The sequence below is a fragment of the Equus quagga genome, chromosome 8 (assembly GCF_021613505.1).
Source record: "Equus quagga isolate Etosha38 chromosome 8, UCLA_HA_Equagga_1.0, whole genome shotgun sequence".
Taxonomy (NCBI): Eukaryota; Metazoa; Chordata; class Mammalia; order Perissodactyla; family Equidae; genus Equus; species Equus quagga.
The window spans coordinates 53,680,683-53,701,358 of NC_060274.1; the positions used below are offsets into that span (position 1 = coordinate 53,680,683).

General features: G+C 35.2%; 1 protein-coding gene across 2 annotated transcripts in view; it reads right to left on the minus strand.

The window, feature by feature from the left end:
* SEMA3A (semaphorin 3A) overlaps positions 1–20,676 on the minus strand; it is a 450,150-nt gene that overhangs the window by 197,019 nt on the left and 232,455 nt on the right. The window contains exon 4 of one of the 2 annotated variants that reach the window (XM_046669012.1): positions 17,319–17,512. In XM_046669012.1, the coding sequence (XP_046524968.1) occupies positions 17,319–17,430 (112 nt within the window). In that variant the 5' untranslated portion in view covers positions 17,431–17,512. Of the gene's footprint in view, positions 1–17,318; positions 17,789–20,676 lie in introns of those variants that run through there. The other variant, XM_046669013.1, reaches the window with a different exon arrangement.

A 20,676-nucleotide genomic window follows, 5' to 3' on the forward strand; every position in this document is an offset into this window, starting at 1 on the left:
TTTTAGTGAGGTATATTGTCCAAGGTCACACACACAGTAAGTGTCAGATTTGAGCTCAAACCTCCTCATTACTAAAACCATGTTCTTTACTACTATGCTCCACTGGTTCCAACTAGATTGTGGTTCTGGGGCTTGGTACCATGCACCTAGGATGTACCCAAATAGTTCAATTAAAAATAGTGATGATGACAATTCCTATGAGATATTTAATCATTTCCATTGGAAACTGAAGGGTGAAATAACAGACAGTTATTGATCACCTTTTTTGTGTTATGCATTGTGTGCTCAGAGAAGCCAAGTTACCTGTTCATGATTACTCAATTAGTACCCGAACTTATCTCATATGATTTTCTTAAATATGCCTAGGCAAACAAAAATACTAAACATTTCATAACATGCCCTTGACTTTCTCTCTTGCTTATTGTTTATTTACTTCCATCACCTAGAATGTTCTCTATTCTTCCTCTCCCCTCCATGCTTGCCAAAAGGCTCTTTGACGTCCACCTCAAATGCTTCTTCTCATATAAAGGCTTTCTTGATCCCTTGCCTCCGTAATATCTTAATTTCTGAATTCTCACAGTTCTTTGTTGGGATATATTATTCTTTGCACGTTTGTGTCATAATCTGGGTTTCAACATGCTTGCCTACCTTTCCCAACAAATGTGAGTTCCTTGAGGACAGCACATGTCCTTTTTATCTAAGCATATCCCATAATTTACAGTGTACTTCATCACATACCATAATAGTACTTAAGAGAGGAATGATCAAAGATTATAAAGAATCATTGACATACTCAGATTTTCAGAATTGGCTCCCATTGCCTTACTACCTGCCACTCCTTTCCATATAAGATTAAATTAATTTTACTGTTTCTTAGATAAGCTGTACACATTAATGCCTCATGTCTTCAGACTGTGCTTCTACCAAAAGGTCTTCCCCATTCTTTCTTGCAATATTTACTTCATCTTTATAGATCCAGCTTAATTTTTACTTGCTGTGAAACATATTTTTCTCACGCGCAATAGCATACCATAGCATGCTTAATGAACCATTGTCACCTTTAAATTTCACAGCATTTGTTTCATGTCTAAATGATGGACCGATAAGCCTTATCATTGGGTGCTATACTTTCTTGAGCATTATGTTGTGAAGTTTATGAAAACAGAGGTTAATCCTCTGTGCTTTTCTATTTCTACTAATCATTACAGTGATTGGTGTATAGTCATACTTAGTACATTTTTGTTCATTTGAAATGAATTTTTAAAGTTTTAAAAGAACATTTCCTGGATGAGAAAGAGAATAATACTTAAGGAAACAAGAGCACAATAATGTGGAAATTTAAACCTAGTGATCACTTACACTAGAACCCGGCACCAAACTGCAACAACAAAACACACACACACACACACACACACGTGCACATGCATCTGAGTTGAAGGATTTGTTTGTCTTCTAGCACTTTTTGCATCCAGCATGCTTAGTCAGTGCTTCTCTGTTTAGCTCCTTTATTCTCAGTCATTCTTCTTCCCCTCACATTCCTCTATTACTGCCATATGAAGCAAACTCCAAATGGCAACTGGCATTTGCGTAGTAGACTGTCGAATTAATTCTATTTTTGAAAACTTCCATTTTTTAAAAAAAATCGGCCCAATGATATACTCAACCCTAATTAGTCTGGGTTGATAATGGGGGGTAAGATCCTTCTGCACAGGGACTGTGTCTTTTATGTCTGTCCTAGTTTCTCATAGGCCCTGACCGAGAACATAACTATTGAATGAAGGATGGCATGCTGAGCAAAGGTTTGGTGACTGTTTCTTTCTTTTAAATATTGATGAATTTTATTTAGATACTTATTATAATGATCCACTTCTTGGCTCCCTCAAGTAAATATGTTAGAATGAGTGGAAATTTTGTTTTATTATGAACAAATTAGGAGTACAAAAGATCTGATTTCATTCTAACAAAATATGACCTTGTGCTTTTTTTCCCATTGAAAAGATAAGATAATGCTTAAATATTCATCTTTTATTTTATTTGCTTTATTTTCTTTCCCTCCTCTCGTTTGTGTGTTTGTCTGTCTAGTAACGCTACTTTGAATTCTTGTTATTTTAATATCCAGCTTTACATAAAGTAGATGGTAGAAATATTTTAAAAGAGGCACGGCACCATCATATTGAGACTAAGAGTTTCATTGTTTTGAATTTAAAGACAGGGAAACATTTATTTTTATTATATACATTTCCTTTTCAAGGAGATTTCATTCAAAGTTATATGTTCAAAATTTATGAAATGTTATGAAGCATATGAATACATATATACACACATATAAATATAAGTAGAAAGAGTATATTATAGGCCAAAACCAAATTGATATCATGCTAATAGAAAAAAGGAGGGGGACCATTTATTTTAATAAAGTATAACTGTAGTCAGTCTAAAATGCAACCCTTGGCAAAAGTAGTTTTTCAGCGACAGACTGATGTAATTATGTCTAACTACAGCTACTTACATTTTAACAATTACTTAAGGTAAAACATATTTGCCTTTGAGTATTGCTCCCTAAAAATAATCTAACAGCACGAAGTAGCACTATATTTTACGTTTATTGTACTTTACAAAAAAAATGCCAGAAGTTTTAAGAATTCATCACTGATTATTTTTACATTTAAGTTACTATTAAAAGGCAAGTTGCTCTTTGTGATGTGGTTATAATTTATAACCACAGACAGTTTAAGTTTTTAAGCTAAAACCGTACCTCACCTTCACATATCATTTACATATACTGATTGCTTCCACATGTCTGGCATAAGGTAAAATAGTTTATGAGCATTGTAATATGGCTAAAGCCACAATGAAATAAAATTCGCCTTTGTCTAGAGTACCTCAGAAATTTATTCATGCTGGTACATAAAGCATTTTCCAAAGGAATTCTGCCTTCCAGAAAAATCCTTTAAAAGCTGACTGTGGTTAGTGTCACCTCCCTTTCTAATGACGTCTAAATTTCCCAGTCTGGCTTCCAAGTGTCTTCTGTGAGACAAAAGCCCCTTTAAGTTACTCTCAACATGTTTTTCATTCTATTTACTAACTTCAGACTGAAAGTTTATTTTCTTGAGTGCATATCCTTTTTTCGGCAAATGGGTTATTTGTGATCACAGGTGGTTCATAGAATTGGTCAGAAAGGCTCTGACTTTACAGCATTTCATTCAGACTTGGGGACATAACAAATAGGAATATTGTGTTAATTCCTATGTGGATTCAATACTCTTTAAGTTGTCATGAAGGATGTTGTGTCTTCATGGACCAAGTTATAACAAAATAACATTCAAGGCAACCATTACACCATTTGAGAGGATATGCTGTAAGTACAGGAGCTAATAAAACTAGTCATTTCCTGGTTATTTTTACTGAATATTAAAGGACTGACTTTGGTTCATGTTGAAAACATGAATTGGAACTTATAGTCTGTGAGATGCAGGCAATCCTTTCCTGAATAAACAGGTGCTTCCTTGCTCAGCCTGGTTCAGTATGTGTTCATAGCCAGAAGACCTAAAAATCAGGTCTGCTTTCATGCCCGTCATTAACTCTATGTATGCACTGGTCCAGATTCTATTGAAATCACATTTAAAACTGTGTCATAGGTCAATATCAAGACATTTAGCTTCACCTGTATAGGACTGAAAGGCCTAAGGTTAGACCCAGCCATTTGTTCATCAATTGTCTACTTGTAACACTAGCTTTTTACAAAGCTTCCTCATATATTCAGTGACTAGTTGATATTGACAATTTCATGTTTTTAAACATTCACATTATGGTGCTACATGTCTTTCAAAGAAGCATACTACAAATACAGCTATTGTGATTTTATTTGTATTATTATTATTAATCTAATTCACAAAATAAGTAGGAGCTAAAGATTACATGCATGCATACCCACCCCAAATGAGCAAAATGAGCAAATGAGCAAAATACTGTAATTTAGAACCTATACAATTATCAATCTGCGTCAAGGAATTAGTAGTTAGTGAGTATCTTCTCCATACCAAGCCCTGATTGGGCACCTTACACATGCATTGTCAATATCCTGATTAACAGCTGCTGTTAAGCAGCTACTCTCCCCACATTAGAGAAGAGCAACCTGAGGCTAAAAAACCTGATAACATGCCAGAGTCCTCACCCCTAGAGAATGTCTGAGTCAATTCACTTTGCTATGCTAAGACTCCTCTTGTACTTGTGAAATTTTCGTTCCAGGAGCTAAATTCAAAACGGTCATTAATTTTCGATAGGCCAACATGCAGGTACTTGAACTCTGTAAACACAGCACGACTTACTATTCAATAACAGTAAATCATGATAATGTATATTATCAAATGTATTTATTTTTAATTGAATATGTGCCATCATTTTGTGTATTCTAAAAGTGTGAAATTTTATTCTTTTGGAAATATGAAAAGGGAAGAAATCTGACTGTTTAGGTGAGGCACACTAGAGACAGTCAGCCATGATCTCTAACTATAAAGAAAACTAAATCACATGAAAAAGATGCTATAATGTGTACCATGGAGAATCCATTTGGGAGACTGTGGCCCGTAGTGTGTGTTATATGTGGTACAGCTCAATATTATAGACTGAGATCTGTACTAAAGAAACAAATTACTATAGCATCAATAATTTCACTTCCTTATATGGTGTCTGCTTAAAATAGACTAAACAGATTCTTTCAAAATTAACCTGCTGATGTTTATACAGTTGTGGACAGAAGTACTGTCGCAGTGTAGAGTGTTTTCTCTAATTTGACAGCTAAAGAGCAAAGCCAATCAGATAAGTATTAATCTCATTTCTGATGAAACAACAGTGGACAAAACCGGCACTGACTGCCTTGCTAAGTAATTTCATGGTACCAGAAACTTTTTTGTTCCAGTCACTTGTTCTCATTTTGTTGTTATGCTAGAAATCTTTCTCAAGAAGCTGTCAGGATTAGGAGGTTGAAAGATAGAGAGAGGATGTCTGCTCTGTTAGATTGTGCAAAAGGAACTTTAATTCTGTTCTGAATAGACACCTAAGGAAGCAAAAGAATGCTGAGACTCTATTGAACACGGAGAACATGTGGTGAAAGTGAGAGACTCCAGGACTCTGGGCCAGCGTGAGAGCCTCACAGGGAACTGGCGTCTTAGGAGCAGTCGCTCTGCTTGGGCGCAGCTTCCAACTTTATCCAGTTAGAGTCGAGTGCAAAGGAGTGAATCCCTGCACACTAGCCCAGGAGAAAAGAAAAAATCCATCGAAACAATGAGGAACCCATAACTAGAGCAAGCTGAAAAAAAAAGGTCACCCTTCATATCTTGCTTTTCCCAAATAGTGACTCTGAGATTGAATAAAATGTGTGTGTGATTCCTCATCAGAAGTTCTAAATGTACACTCTACCTTAAAGCTAAGAAATTCAGAAGGAATTAGTATGTAATACAGAATAGTTTTAGGTAGAGTGCTGCATCTTAAATGACACGATTGTTGGAATTGCTTACATAAAAGCATGAGTATCTGCAGTTTTTCTTAAAGATGAGTTGCATTTTTCTGGATATGTGGAAATATATTGCTCTGTGTAGGTAAAAATAAGCTACGTGCCCACATGTGGTCTTTGTACTCCAGGAGAACAAGGTCATTACATGAGGTCCAATCTGAACTGTAGCCATTTGTCTCAGAATCTTGCTTCAGCTCTCGATGGTTACTCAATAACACAGAACTGAAGGCTGACTCCCAAGTTTCTGGATGCCTAAAGCAGTGCTTTGCACATGCCACTCATTTATAAACTTTAAAAAGTTGCAGGGGCAGCCAGGTGGCACAGCAGTTAAGTTTGCATGTTCTGCTTCTGGGGTCTGGGGTTCGCCGGTTCGGATCCTGGGTGTGGACCTACGCACTGCTTATGAAGCCACATATGGTGGCCCACATATAAAGTAGAGGAAGATGGGCACAGATGTTAGCTCAGGGGCAGTCTTCCTCAGCAAAAAGAGGAGGATTGCCAGCAGATGCATCTCAGGGCTAATCTTCCTCAAAAAAAAAAAAGTTGCATCATTTACTGTTCAAATCTAAAGTTTAAATTCTGTAATCTCTGTTTCAAAATTCTCTACCATATGTCCATATCTAAACTGCTTCTGAAGCTGTAAATAATTTTTGTTCCAATCAAATGTTTCACTACTCTATTTTAAAAACCTTGAAATTAAACTGGGCTATGTCTTGTACTCATATCCATTTTGTATATGGTCTTACTTCTGCTCCTTAGCCCCCTCACCTGGAATGATTATTTGTCACCTCCTCACTTATTCCTTCAACCACTTCATTCAAGGAGTATTAAGTGAGGCTCCCATTATGCAGGACTCTGCACTTGACTGAGAACATAAGATGGATAAAAAAACAGGTGTGATGTTAAAAAGTTGACAAGCTGTGTCTTCTCCCCTTCCACATGGTAAATTCCTTTAGGACAGTTGTCATATTATGTTTTACACTTCTGTGCCTCTTCAAAAGTCTTGCCAAAGGAGATACTCATGTCAATGTTTACTGGAGAGGACAGCATCAGTAAACAACTGAGATGGTGGCAGGATGTGCGCCCAGGAAGTAAAGTTCACAGGTGTGATGTCGAGAAGGGAGGACTGTGTTGGGGCATGGTTGAGACTGCAAAGTGAAGAAAGTTTCACTTTCCAGTTACTACCAGTTGTTATATCATGCTCCTAGCTGCAGAAATTTAAAACCTTATTGTTGTTGAATTCTCCAGATGCTCCCTACATACAGTCATCTACCAAACTTAATTATTCTGTTCATTCAATGTGCCTCATCTCCAGCCTTTCTTTCTCATTTCCATTATCATGATCCTTATTCAAGCACTAATTTCCCTACATCTGAACAACTGCAGGACCTCTAAATAGTTGTCTCTATGCCATAGACTCCTCTAGGTTAATCATTCTTATAGGTCACACTGAAGAGTTCGAGCTTTAATCATAGGAATTTAAAATAAGAGAAAGGCATAAGTAGATTGGAATATCAGAAAGAATTGTAGCCATAATGACAGAAAAAGAAGATAAAATAATTATAGATGGCTGTTATCATAATAGGGCAAGTAATAATCAGGGTCTGACTTAACCTGGGAGAGAGAATATGACAGATTTGACAGAGAGACTCAAGAGGTGGAATCCGCAGGACATTGAGACTGGTTAGATATGGAGTGGGCTGGCAAGGAGAGAGGCAAAGATGTTATTTGCCTGGACAACTGGGACAAAATGATAACATTCCCTGAAATGGGGAATAAGGAGGAGAAACTTGTTTGTAGAGAGGACAGTGAGTACAGTTTTGAACAAGTTGAGTTGGACTCCCCTGTGAGAGATCCAAGTGTGGATATTCTGTGGCCTTGGATATGTGGAAGAGAGACATGCAAAAGCCCCCAGCTGGCCCAGCAACTGGCTCCCAGAACTTGTAGCATCTGGGAAAGTAATTTTCCTAGGCAGGGCGCAGATAGATTGGGAAGCACTTCCTGGGTAACACTGGCAAACGCTTTCTAGCGTGTGAACTTTCTGCTTCTTCCCTTCCTGTTCATCACTTGGGCAACATTTCTGTATCTTAAGGGTCAAGGAAATGAATTTGTCTCTTAATCAGCATATTTTATAGATGTAAAGCTGAGGTATATAGACCAAAATAGATGAGAACCACACTCTCTGTACCAGACAACAATGTCTAGTTTAGATCATTAGGTGTATGTGTGTGTAAGATGGCCATTTGTGAAAATTTAAAGTGGCAAGATTACCTTCTGAAGAGATTGTCATTTTATTTGCTCTTCTCTAGATCAATCTGCTAAAATGAAAGAAAGGTTCCTAACCTCTTCCCAAAAGAGACATAAGAGTTTTTAATCTTTGAGGTTTAGAAACTTTTACATACCCTCAGAGGAGAATTAACAGGATTTTATTTTGAAAAGACAGCCTTAAATGAGATTTATTTGCACAGGATGAGAAGACATGGGTGAAGACTTTGCACTTCCACAGAAAAGGAGTGGCAGAGGGTGTCCAGAATCAGTCAAAAAAAAAAAAAAGGAATTTGATTTCAAATCTGGACTGATGGAAGGCTACTGCACAGGAGGAGCTGCTCCCACTCACACCCTGCACTCTGCAGGCAGAAGGACTTGGGAGTGGCAAAGTTGTATGTGTGCTTGTGGAGGCAAGACCCCAAGCACTAGGTCCTGAGCCAAGAGGCTGAGAAGGCTCAATGGAAGGGCTGCTGAAAGGGGCATCTTTGCAACTTCCAAGAATAGTAGTGTCTAAGAGAGAGCAGAGAACTTGACTAGACAGCAGCATTGTACAGTAGAAGATGCTCTGAGAAGGCCGACCATTAAAGGACAGAAGATCACAGCCAATCCTGAACCCCTGAAGACCTGACATCAAGAAAAGGAAGAGACCCTCTCCCCATGACCTTTCACCTCAATCCTGTGCTCTAGTGATTGGCATTCCACTTTCCATAATTCCCAAATAAATGTGATGTGATTTAGAAAAACAATTACTTGAATATAAGTTTTCTTGTATTTGTTATGAATACATATACACGTATTACTATATGTAAACACATTGATTTATGTAGTCTTCATCTATACGTAATTCTGTAAATTCAAGGGATTATACTATTATGACCAAAATTCCAGAAGTAACTTTTCGAAGTTTGTGTTGCAAAATACCATGAACCTACAATTTTGTCTATTATAAAAGTTTCCAAGATTTTAGTGACTTGTTTGTTCTGAAACCAATCTTTTCCTAAGTGAGCCAGAGAAACATCCTGAATGACACCAAAGTGCTAAGCAAATTAAAATATGTGTAATATATGACTTTGCATTTAAAGATATGTGGCATACAACAGGAATACACAGTTAAGGGGCATTTTAATGCCTGATACTCATCATCTAGATGACATAGGTGTCTTCATACTAAAAATGAACATGATTTATAAAATAGCAATTGCTGTTTTAACAACTTCTTGGTGGATTGGTTGCAAAAATAATAAAGTAAAGCAGAAAAAATATAAATTAACTGGGAGAACAAGAAGAAATCAGCATTTCAAATCAGTATGTTTTATAATTTCAAGGAACTATATCACAGTGGTTTCTGCCCTGGATAACCAAACTCAACTTTCCTTTCTTTTTTTCCATTGGTTAGGAAGAAGCTTAGCTCATGTATTTTACAGACAAATCTCAAAGGAGAGATGGCTAAGCCCAAGTGACCACTGTGGCCACTGTGGAAAAGTCTTTACAACTATGTGCCACTTGTCCTTCTTGATATCATTTCCAGTCAAACCCAGACAATTGTGTATTAACTTCATGACGCTCCTAGTCTGATTCAAAAGTACTTGTATAGTTTAGATTTGACCTCAAGTACAGACAACTTTGTTTTGACTTTTCCCAAATATATTCTTTAATGGTTGGAACTGGGCATTAATCATTTTTTAACACCACTTAATAGCTATGATTTGTACATAACAACACTCTTGGTAGTTGCCCTACTGTTCCTATTGATACTTCTATCTTGTCGCAAGACCAACATATAGTTTTATAAGAATAACATCAAGCATTGTAAATTAATTTATATTTAAACATCAGTTTTAGACCTATAAGCAGACTAAGGAAATTAGCCTATTATTCTTCCCTACCTTCTCAATTATATGAGATCAGGATCTTAAACAAAGAACTCAATATATATTTTGTACATTCATACTTTAACCAAGATTCCTGTGGTTACTTCCTATCACATCTACTCTATTGGACAAGTTGGGGCTCAGAAGAAAGGGCTAAGGATGCAAGTGGGCGGTGGTCCCCGGCGATAGAACACAAAGCCAAGGGAAGAAAGAGGCTGACTTGGAGATGAAAAGCAAGGGGCAGTGAGCAACTGCTGCTCTCCATAAGCAGAATCAAGGATAAGAGGAACCAAAGAAGGCTCTGCAATACTAAATCTTAGCAAGTTGTCGGAGACCAAAACCAGGATTCTCCCACAAGTGTGGACAAGAAATGCTGTCAATTTAAAATTTTAAACAATTATACTTTCAACTCTGTTAGGTAGGACTGATTTGTTCTACCGGAAGCTTCAGATACAATGAGAATGATGATGAAACCTTTTATCTGTAGTCACTATTTGATTTTAGAAGACTCATTCACTTTTTTTCTGGCTCTGTGTACCAAGACACAATACTAAGGAAGATCAGGGTATTCGTCCAAAGTAGTGAAACAGTTCCTCAACCTCGTTCCTAGAGCCTTCCAAGAAGCATGTATTGTTCCATATTCTCCATCTATTACTTGCAGGCAAACAAAGATGACCCAGATACTATCTGATTGAGTCCTGGAACAGGCTTGGTTCAGAGGAGACGTTGTTTGTGCAGATACCAGTGCTCACATACCCTTTGTGTACTCCTAAATGCCTCCGTTGATAAGCTCCTACCCCTAGCATCTAGCACTGGGTTTATTTTTCTCTACATCATTCATAACATACAATTCACTTATAATGAATTGATTTATTATAAATTTGCACTCTTTTTGTACTCACTTATAAACAGGTATGTTTTGTGTTTAAAACACGTTTATCAGATGAAGCATAAATTCATTCAACGAGTGAATCTGTGTTAGCCTTTAAAAATATAACAGTGAAAATAATACAGATTTGGCCTTGAAAACTGCACAGTCTGGCAGAACAAAGACTATTCACAGAAGTAGTTTTACAGACCAAAGAAGTCATTTGACATATTCAATAGCACTAAGCTTCATTTAGCTAGCTGATGAAGACTCAAGTGGCTGATGTTATATTTATCTAAGGACATGTTTATGATTGCAGCAACAAATTAAGTTATTGTAAGGTTTGGTCAACATTGTTTTCCATGCCACATCTCTCCATGCAAAAGAAACAAGGAAATGCAGGTTTAATGACTCATTCAGGAGATGACAAAACTCCTTAAATTTGTGATCCCTTTAAATTTTACCCTAAGTTTGTAGAAAATACTCAGACCAATTCATTCTTCATATTTATCAACAGAATTTTATTTTTGCTTATCTTCATTCTCTAATTCAAGTATAAATTGTATGTTTTCTTATCCTGTGTTCGACAGAGTCCAGCTTTGTTACTGTTTGGAAATAGTGTGCAAATTCCCTATTTATACTGATATTTATGTCTTGGCAACTGAAGGAGATAATAACTGGAGACATTCAGACTTATTTGTGTCAGATAGAATTTATTGATTTTTCCATTTGTTTAATTGTGATATAATTTAAAACAATCTACAAACCAAAAGAAGTCGTTCTTTTAAAAATATACCGAATGTAATTTTCTAAGCATTATTTTACCTTTTCAACTAACTACTCTCCAATTGTAAATGATGGCAATAACGAGCCAAAGGCAGGTGACTTTATTCCTGTTATGCACACTTTATGATTTAGGCTTCAAAAAAGTGTGTGTGTGTACATATACATATAAATACACACATTATATATAAATATGAACATATATAAAATATTTAATATATATATAGACACATGAAACTGTTATTCCATTGTTCTGGTTGTTTGGTACTAATACTTCACTCATTATTTTGTTTGACATTTTACAGATCAATTTCACATGTAAAGTCTCATTTAAATTAAAATTTATTTATTTATTTATTTATTTTACTTACAACCATTTACTTTCTCAGGGTCAAAATATACCAATAAATGTATGCAAAAGCACATCAAATCTTTAAAAAATTCCATTTTGACTAGTGCTTCTGTTTTCTGCACATTACATCTCCTGACTCCTATGCCAGTTTTTCCAAGCTTGGCCTCCACACATTACTCTGTGCTTATTTTCCTACCAGCCTGCCCATTTCCCAACTAATGAAAGAGCTGTCACAAATTGCTAGTGCCACCTATTAGTGGAAGCACAGAACTGCAAATCATGATAATTCCTTTAAATGGCACCTTAGAAGTCATGAGGGGTAAAATCCATCCCAAGACTCACAGTTGTTCTAATTTATATTTACCACTGCTGGTCTTTTTAAAATAAGCTTTCACTGCATGCACTAAACTTAGATAGTGTCATGCATTTTGGAGATTTTTACCTACAACTTGGCATTAACAGATCACTTCATCATAGATTTTTCTTTTCATAAATGTTTGATAAATGCAATGTCTTAACCAATTAATATGTAACTCACCATGATGTAATACCATGACTTTGTAAATGAACATTGTTAGATAATGATCAATTAAAAATTTATTTTAGTACTGGTCTCTCTGGACGATTTTAGAAAAATGCAAGTATAAAGTCTATGTAAAATTGTCCTGACTTTAGATTTTAAAATTCCTCAAAAGATGTAAAGGTGTGATATTTTGACTTTTGGAACTGTGGTACGTAGGTGTGCTGCTGAAGTTTAAGTGAGAAAAATTGGAGTAGGAAGTTAAACCACACAATTTCTTACAGCTGACATAAAGATCATGATAACTTCCTAAGTTACTTAAAGCACACATCTGAAATATAATTACATATGCACACTGAGCGTAAATAGATTATGCTCTGCTACTGACAAGTTAACTTTTGTTTTGTTATTTGGAACATATGCAATCATATTAATTAATTCTAGCTAAATTGATACCTGAAAGCTCTTTGAGTTGCATTAATTCTTGAGTATAGAATATAAATATAATTGATCAAAAATCACAACATATTTGCTGATTATGTTTTTTAATTTACATATGATAATTAAAAATAAGAAAACAAAGAAAAATTAGTTATCAGATCTATACATCTATTTAGTTATCTAAATATCCAGGTATGTCAATCACTGACAATAGTGGAGTCTTGAAAATAATTTATATGAAGAGAATGACAACATAAAAAAGTTAAAATTGAAAAAGTGATCTCGTCAGTATTCAGGTTTACTTAAGGTAGTAATAACTGAACATCATTATCAAAAGTTAGTGGGTTAGACAGAGGCTTACATGAGATGGTTTTGTGGTCTCAGATATTTTTTACTTGCTAAAGTCTACACTGCATAAATTATTATTTCAGAGGCCAATCTGGTTGGCAGCTTTAAACACAAAAGCCGCAAATTGGAGATTTTCACTAGCCCTCATTTGATCTGACCAGCACTGGATCACAAGATGTGTGACTGAGCGTTTTGTTTTATTTTATTTTTCATTTGTTTGCCAGGATATACATGTTGAGTAGATGAATAAAAAGTTTTAGTTTTCAGTGTGCTTAAATGGAAGATTTCAGAATCAAAATATGAGTTTTAAGGTTCATAGAATTTGAGAAGAAAGGACCATATTAAATAAGAATCAGCAGTCAAAGACCTGACACCAAATATGAAGTGACTATTGGAGAAAAGGCATTGCAAAGAATTTATAACTTCTTTGCTCTGTGTAAAAGATATATATATATACATATATCCCCCCTACCTTTCATAGACACATTCTATTTTAGCTGTGAGAAGATTTCTGGTATAAGACAAATTCCATCCTATACGATTATGTGCATACTTGAGATATCTATGAAAACTTTTCATGGGACTCAAAGATCATGCCCACTCTAATATATGCATGTGTGTATGTGTGTATATATATATAAATATATACATGTAAAATTTAAAATATGAATGTCATTTAAACTAATAACTTATTTGTACAGCATTTTATTATAACTCACAACCTGATTGCCAAGATTACTTTTCTCAACTATAAAATGTTAACCTAAAGTTTTGTTATTCATATATATACACATATACGTATGTATGTGTGAATGTGTGTTGGTGCTTTGGTAGCAGTAAAGAAAATCTCTGAAAAGTCAACAAGTTTAATTAGTAAACCCTATTCATATTAATTAAATTTTGAAGTGATAATAATGTATTCAGCAATGGCAAATAAAAAAGCTTTTGCAAATTTTATTTCATAATTTTTAGTTAAATATTATATTCTAGTATCAGCAAGATGTGTATGAGAATTTTGATTTAAGTAATAATCTCATCTTACAATGATTAAACAACTTGACTGTGGAAAAAAAACTTTACAAAGTATGAAAAGGAAACCTCTATAATGTCTACCATTTATTTAAGTGCTATTTACTAAGTTCTCCCTATGAAGCTAAAGTTAAAGGCATTGATTTAGCTCTTGGATCTATATGATCATCCTCACATTGAGACTTGCACGTGTCTTTGATTTCTACTAAAACTGAAGCATACACTGTCCTGGAAAAGCTCATTACATTGAGTGACGGAACATTTGTCATTTGTTTAAAACCCCAAACCTAATTTATTTCCTTGTGATTTCCATAGGTTTTTCTGAAGTCTTCGTTGTACCAAACATTCTAAAAGAAAGATTATATGAAATTCTGGTCTTTCATGAGAAAAACAAAATCTGACTAGTTTTCTAGGGGAAACAAACAGTTATCCACCAGTTTTGAAAAGAAGCATTTTAACATTCAGCTATATAACATATATTTACGGAGGGCAAAAGTATTTCTGAGTGAATGTTTCTTGAGGATAATTTGTATGTGACTGCTGAGATTTACAGAGTTCTCACATTTGCTTCCCCCACAAGGATTCTAAATCAGATTGGTTCAGAGAAAAAGCAAGCATACCCCATTTTTCTAATATTATCACTTCTCCAGATGGTCCTGAAAACATCTATTCAATTCCTTTTTCCTAGAAAGTAAAGGGGCACCTTATTAGATATGTATGTACATCCACTACAAAGGCTGCCTTCTTGTTCTTCTTCCTTCTCATTTAACATATCAAATCTCTTTCATCTCCTACCACGCAAGATGACAAGTAGAAAGTAAGCACAGTGACTGCCAGAAACTTTGTCTTGGCAACCTGAGCAATGAGAGAGTTAATGGTGGATCTTTAAAAACAAGTGACCATGGGAAATTAGGGTTGGCAGGGATTTAACTCTTCATGAATCATGCTGGAATATTTTTAAGGGCAAAGCAGTGGATGTTTTAACTGTGTTTGACATCTAATTAAGGAGGGAAAAGAAGTAACTAAAAAAAAAAAAAATCTCTATTATTGTTTAGAAACAAAGTAGTGACAATCGGCTGCCAGGCGTTTGCTTTGGCAAAACAAGTGTACATGTAGAGACAAAAAGGTAATGACAGACCAATAAAATGACAGAAGAAAAATTGTTCGGGCCATTCCTTTTATTCTTCTTTCTGTTGTTCATTTCACAGTTAATTTTACCAAATTGCCCAGCTCTAGGTGTATCAATAGAATTGTTATGTAGCTGTAGGGCAGCTTTTGATTTAAAGGAAAGCAGAATAATTCTAATGGATACCATTGCTAAAAAGGGCTTATAAAAGTGTCAAATATACACATTTTGTCAACATATACATCTTACTTCATTGGACAAGTTTAAAGCATGTATACCTAACAAAGCGTTATTCTAATTAAATGTTATCGTTTAATATGTAGAAAGGACTGGTGCCTCTTCTAAAAAGAACAGTACTCTATCACCATGGAAATAAAATTCTTATAAAATAAATAAGCATAACTCTCAATTCTTATTTACTTTACAATTTATTTAGTGCTTACACAGTATCTCCAAATCTAGTGGATCTTTAAAATGTATCTCATGTTTCAAACTTGTTATTCTAACATTATAGCATATAACCATACACATCATGAACAACTAAAGTTGCATGTAAAACTTAGTCATAAGGAATATAAACTTGGATAAAGTGGACCATCAGCCTAAGAATTATTTGATGGCATCCTCTCAAAGAGTGAAAATAGAAAGCAAAAGCTGATAAAAACACAGATGCCATAATATCTTAAACTATGGAAACAATTTAAAGACAGTTACTAAGAGAAACATAATAGAGATTTAATTAAATATTTAATGGATGCTATATGATTATTTTTTAAAATCTTGCATAATGAGTACAATTGCACTTCTGTTTGCTAATGTTTAAAATCCATTCCCAATTTAGTAATAAAGAAAGTATATCAAAAAATAAATATATTTTCCAATTCAATGTATTTTTATCTAACAAGTATTAAATCCAAATAAACACATTTAATAGGTGTTTAATTTTCTAATTCAAAGTGTGAAAATTACATCTCTCGTTCCTATTTGTGGTCCTCATTCACACTAGAGAATTCAGAAAGAGATGTTTCCTATCATGTAAAAATTAAAGGATGTGTTTTCTGGCATAAGAGCAACGTACATTGGACATCTCTACAGATAGATCCAATAATTTTCTTTCACATTACAGGCTAAAAACGGAATATAATTGAAAATTCTTGCTGCCCCACCCCCAATTCTAGAAATCTGAGAATCATAAGAAAGCAACACCTTAGGGAGTAAAACTACTTGAGTTAAAACTGGTTAATTTTCAACTCCATTTTCATAATACCTCAGTTATATAAACATTCTCTTCCATTAAAATTTATATATATATATAATTTTGGAATCTATGTTAGCATTATTTTATATACCTATCTAATAAAATCTATCTAAACACATATAGAACAAATTTTTTTTAAATCCTCATTAAAAAACAAGCATACACATTAAACTGTAACCAAATAAAGTACTAGCAGCCACGTGATAAAGCTTTTTTCTTTCTTAAATTTATACCTTTTTTGAAAAGAAGTTTACACAACTAGCTGTACAACTAGAAAGTAATGTCTCTTCAGTTCTCACTGAAGCACATATGGAATTAAATAACATTATACTTCCATGGCTTTAGCTTTACACCAATTAGCCACATACGTAGTCTTTTGTACAATCATAACACACTGTGGAAAAACTAGTCTGTTCTCTCCAGTTTATATTCTCTTGGCAAACCCTGATCTACTGCTTATGTTAAGCATCTGATTGTCAGATTTGAACAAACTGAATATTCATGATGACAATTAACCATTTAGTGTCTAAAACTAAGAAAATACAATTTATCATAACAATTGTTATAGGTGAGGTATTCACATCCACAAAGAGAACATTTTTGCAATAGCAGTTTTTAAAAATATTTTAATAGAAGTAGAGTCAGAAAAATCAACAGAATGTGATCACATATACGATCAGCATTTACCAGGCATTCAGCTCTTCTCTGCAAATGTGATTAAATGTTCTTTGTTTGCATTTAAATTGTCATACATCAAACTGAAGGCATGCTTTTATAAAAAAGTGTTTAAATCATCTCAGAAAGACACACACAATCACATAGGTTTCCCAGGTTAAACTAAAGGTTTTATGGTTTAGGTTGGGAGGGAGTTCAAGGAATGAAAAAGCAGCAGGCAGGGGGGCATTACAAAGCTAGCCAAATAAAAGAAAAAGAAAAAATTACCTTTGTAGGATAATTTCAGCCTTGGCACATTGTTCTTCCCATTTGGATAGTTTGCTCTTGCTGTAAGTAATACTCCCCAGAAAAGACAGACAATCCTAGCGAAGCAGCCCATGCTGCAGCCGCTGGCGGTCCTTATGCTGCTTCAGTCTTCCCTCCTGTATTGTGCGGCCAGAGAAGTTCAAACAATCTAGAAACTGGAGGTAACAGGTGATTTAGGTCAGTTTCATTCATAAATGCAGACAATCAAGACCTCAAGGCAACACTAACACCTCTTCTTCTGAAACAGTCACTGAAGCACAGAAACTTCAAACCCTCCAAGAAAAAGAAAAAAAATCGAGCCAGGCACCGGATAATGAGGCACAACTGTTGTGTGGAAAAAAAAATTAACAAAAGCTGCTGCAGTGGTGCTTAAGAAGCAGTTCTTTTTATCTAGGCTCTTCCGATAGCCGGCGGACTCTAATCCTGCTCCCTGCTTCATTCGGCTCCGGGGAAGCAGAATGAAAGGGAAACAGAGAGAGAGAGAGGGAGAGAGAGAAAGAGAGAGAGAGGGAGGGAGGGAGGAACCGTGAGCAGCGCGGAGTTTTCCTGTACACATGTAGGGAGAGATGACACGAGATCCCACAGACAGGTTTTCCCAACGCTCACTAGACTGGCTGACAATGGGAAAACAGGCGAGCTCAACCCACTCCCCTTCCCTCCTGTCACACAACACATGCAAAAAACATCTCCTAGAGATTAGAGCTGAGAGCAGAACCCTCCAGCGTGCCTGTGAAAGGCATGCAGCTATAAATTCACTTCCCAAGGCAAGCGTTGTTTTATAGCCATTTTTAGGTGCAATTTTGATTAAAAAAATCTGAATTCTGCTACCTACATAATTTACAACTGTGCTCATTATGTAATTCTCCTTGAACTTGTGCATTATATGTGTGTGTGTATGTACAAGTATCTACACATATACATTTACGGTTTACGCATGTATATGTATATCCTTTTCATCAATGTAACTTTAACCACTGAAGGTTTTAAAGCTTTGTTAGAGATCATTCCCTTTCCCAACAAACCTCCTTGAATCGACCATCCCCTTCCCCCGCCCCACTGCAATTTCGGTGAAGAAATTCCTAGTAAAGCCCGTTTCAACAATCAGTTCAAGACAAATATGGGTCCACTGAGAATTATAAATTACAACTTGGGATTCTCAAAAGGATACTCAGAATTTAAAAACATCTATGGTTTCCCAGCTTCTGGAATGCTCTGGCTAACATTTTTAATGCATCACATCTCATTAATTAAAGCCACTTCCCTAGTTTTGGTTTAAAGGGCAAAGGAAGATGACAAAGTTCACAAAAGTCCCTGCTGAGTGTCAAGAACTAACATAAAGAGAATATCTGTGTGTCTTCATAAGCTGGTGAAGGGTTACTAAATTTTCTGTGGACACATATGCATGTATTCAGGCAATCATACAAACGACATTAGTTCTTTCCTAGGCATATTGTCTGAGATGTTTAAATTTCCTCTTCTAATTTTCTTTCAATTTTCCCCAAAGCTGATATCCTTATAGAACTTTTGATGGGGAGAGATGTATAAAAGTTAACATCTAAAACTTTCCCTTCTTTACTCCCCAACTCTCTCTGTTCTACACCCCACCCAGATCCCACATACAACATACACATTTGAAGTACGAAAGAGAGAGCACTATTTCAATAATATAGAGAGGGTAAGTCTCGCAATTAAAAACAAACACTTATTGAAAGTGGCTTAGTATTCTAATAAAAAATCATCTAAGCATTGTCATTACAGCTTTCATTGTCTGATGTCTACAGATCAATAGAGAACGAGCAGCTCTGTGTGTGTGTGTGTGTGTGTGTGTGAGCAGGTGGAGGAGGAGGAAGAGGATGAAGAGGATTTAAAGGGGGGAAATGGAGGAAGGAGGAGGCATTCTGTCACTGCTTCACTAGATTGATTCATCAAACAGACCATATTGTATCTGTCAGTTTCCACAAGCCTATTGACCAGTCAGTATTGTTAAGAAAATAAAATCCAAAAATAATGTTGATTTTCCTGATTCCCACACTTGTTATCCTGAGCACTTTTCATGCTCTAGGCAACGGATTAAGGCTATAAATGACAAGAGGCTTGTCTGTCTTCTTCCATGGATTGTTCTCTGTAGACAATCATTCTGCAGAGGAATTGATGTCACTTTGGGATTATTTAGAGGATTGAACTAAGGAATTATCCTATTGAAATATCACGTATATTTAGTTTAAATACTTTAAGTAGTTCACCATTTTCATTAATAAAATATTTTCAATGTCTTAAAATGTTTATTTTTCTCTAGCCCTTGTTACCTAGAGTAGGAGAGCAAGTTTATATTTGTCAAAACTAAACGGGATAAGCAAATTTAGAAATGTATCCATTTCACTTGCATAATGTCGAATCTTGAAACATTTTGATATGTTCCAGGAAACAATAAAAGGTTGTAGGTAAAATTCAGTTAAAACCGTGTCAGAATTGAGTGCATGGGGAAGAAAGACATCCAATCTAGATTTTGAACCACGAAGTCAGAACAGAATTATTTCATTTTGTAAAACAAATAATTAAAATTAATGTTGAAGCCTGGAATTTGGTAGCATGGACACCTCTAACTTTACAAACATATACACATAGTTTAAAAAAACACTTTGATATATTTAATTATATTTGATATTTTTCTCACCCTCCAAATTTTTTACGATTTTTGTCTTTTCATTTGTTTGAAAGTTTAATAAATTCATATTTATGTTTGCTTATCTATAGAATTTTTTGTTAAAAAAATGTGAGACTAGTAAATTCTCTGGGTCAGCACAACTATCCTAGACTGATTACATTATAAAATAGTAGAAAAATGCAGCCACACATAGATATTTTAACTGTGATTATTAAAAAAAAGAGGAAATAAACTACATGCTTGAAAAATACTTACGAAAAGTATTTGGAAACTTATATTTCTATTACTTTCTCAACTGACTTTCAAGATTAAATAAAGTCATTTTCAACTTTTTTCTTACACCCATAAACACATGAGAGACAAGCAAGGTTAAAGCTATTTCTCAGCTGAGGCGGAAGGGAAGTAGCGGTAGACTCACTTGGACGGGTGTTTATCAGAACCTACCAGAATCTGACGTGCATGTGTGAAATGTGGCTTGATTCCCCCGCAAGTAACATCACGCCCTACTCTGAAAATGTGTGGCCTGAGCCCTGACACGATCAAGCCTGCCGTATTTGCCACCTTAACCACTGATTTTCCTGCATCATTGACCCCTTTTTAGAAGTCAGAAATCTTATATTGACTTTTCAATGTTGAAATTTATGTAAGGTGTAA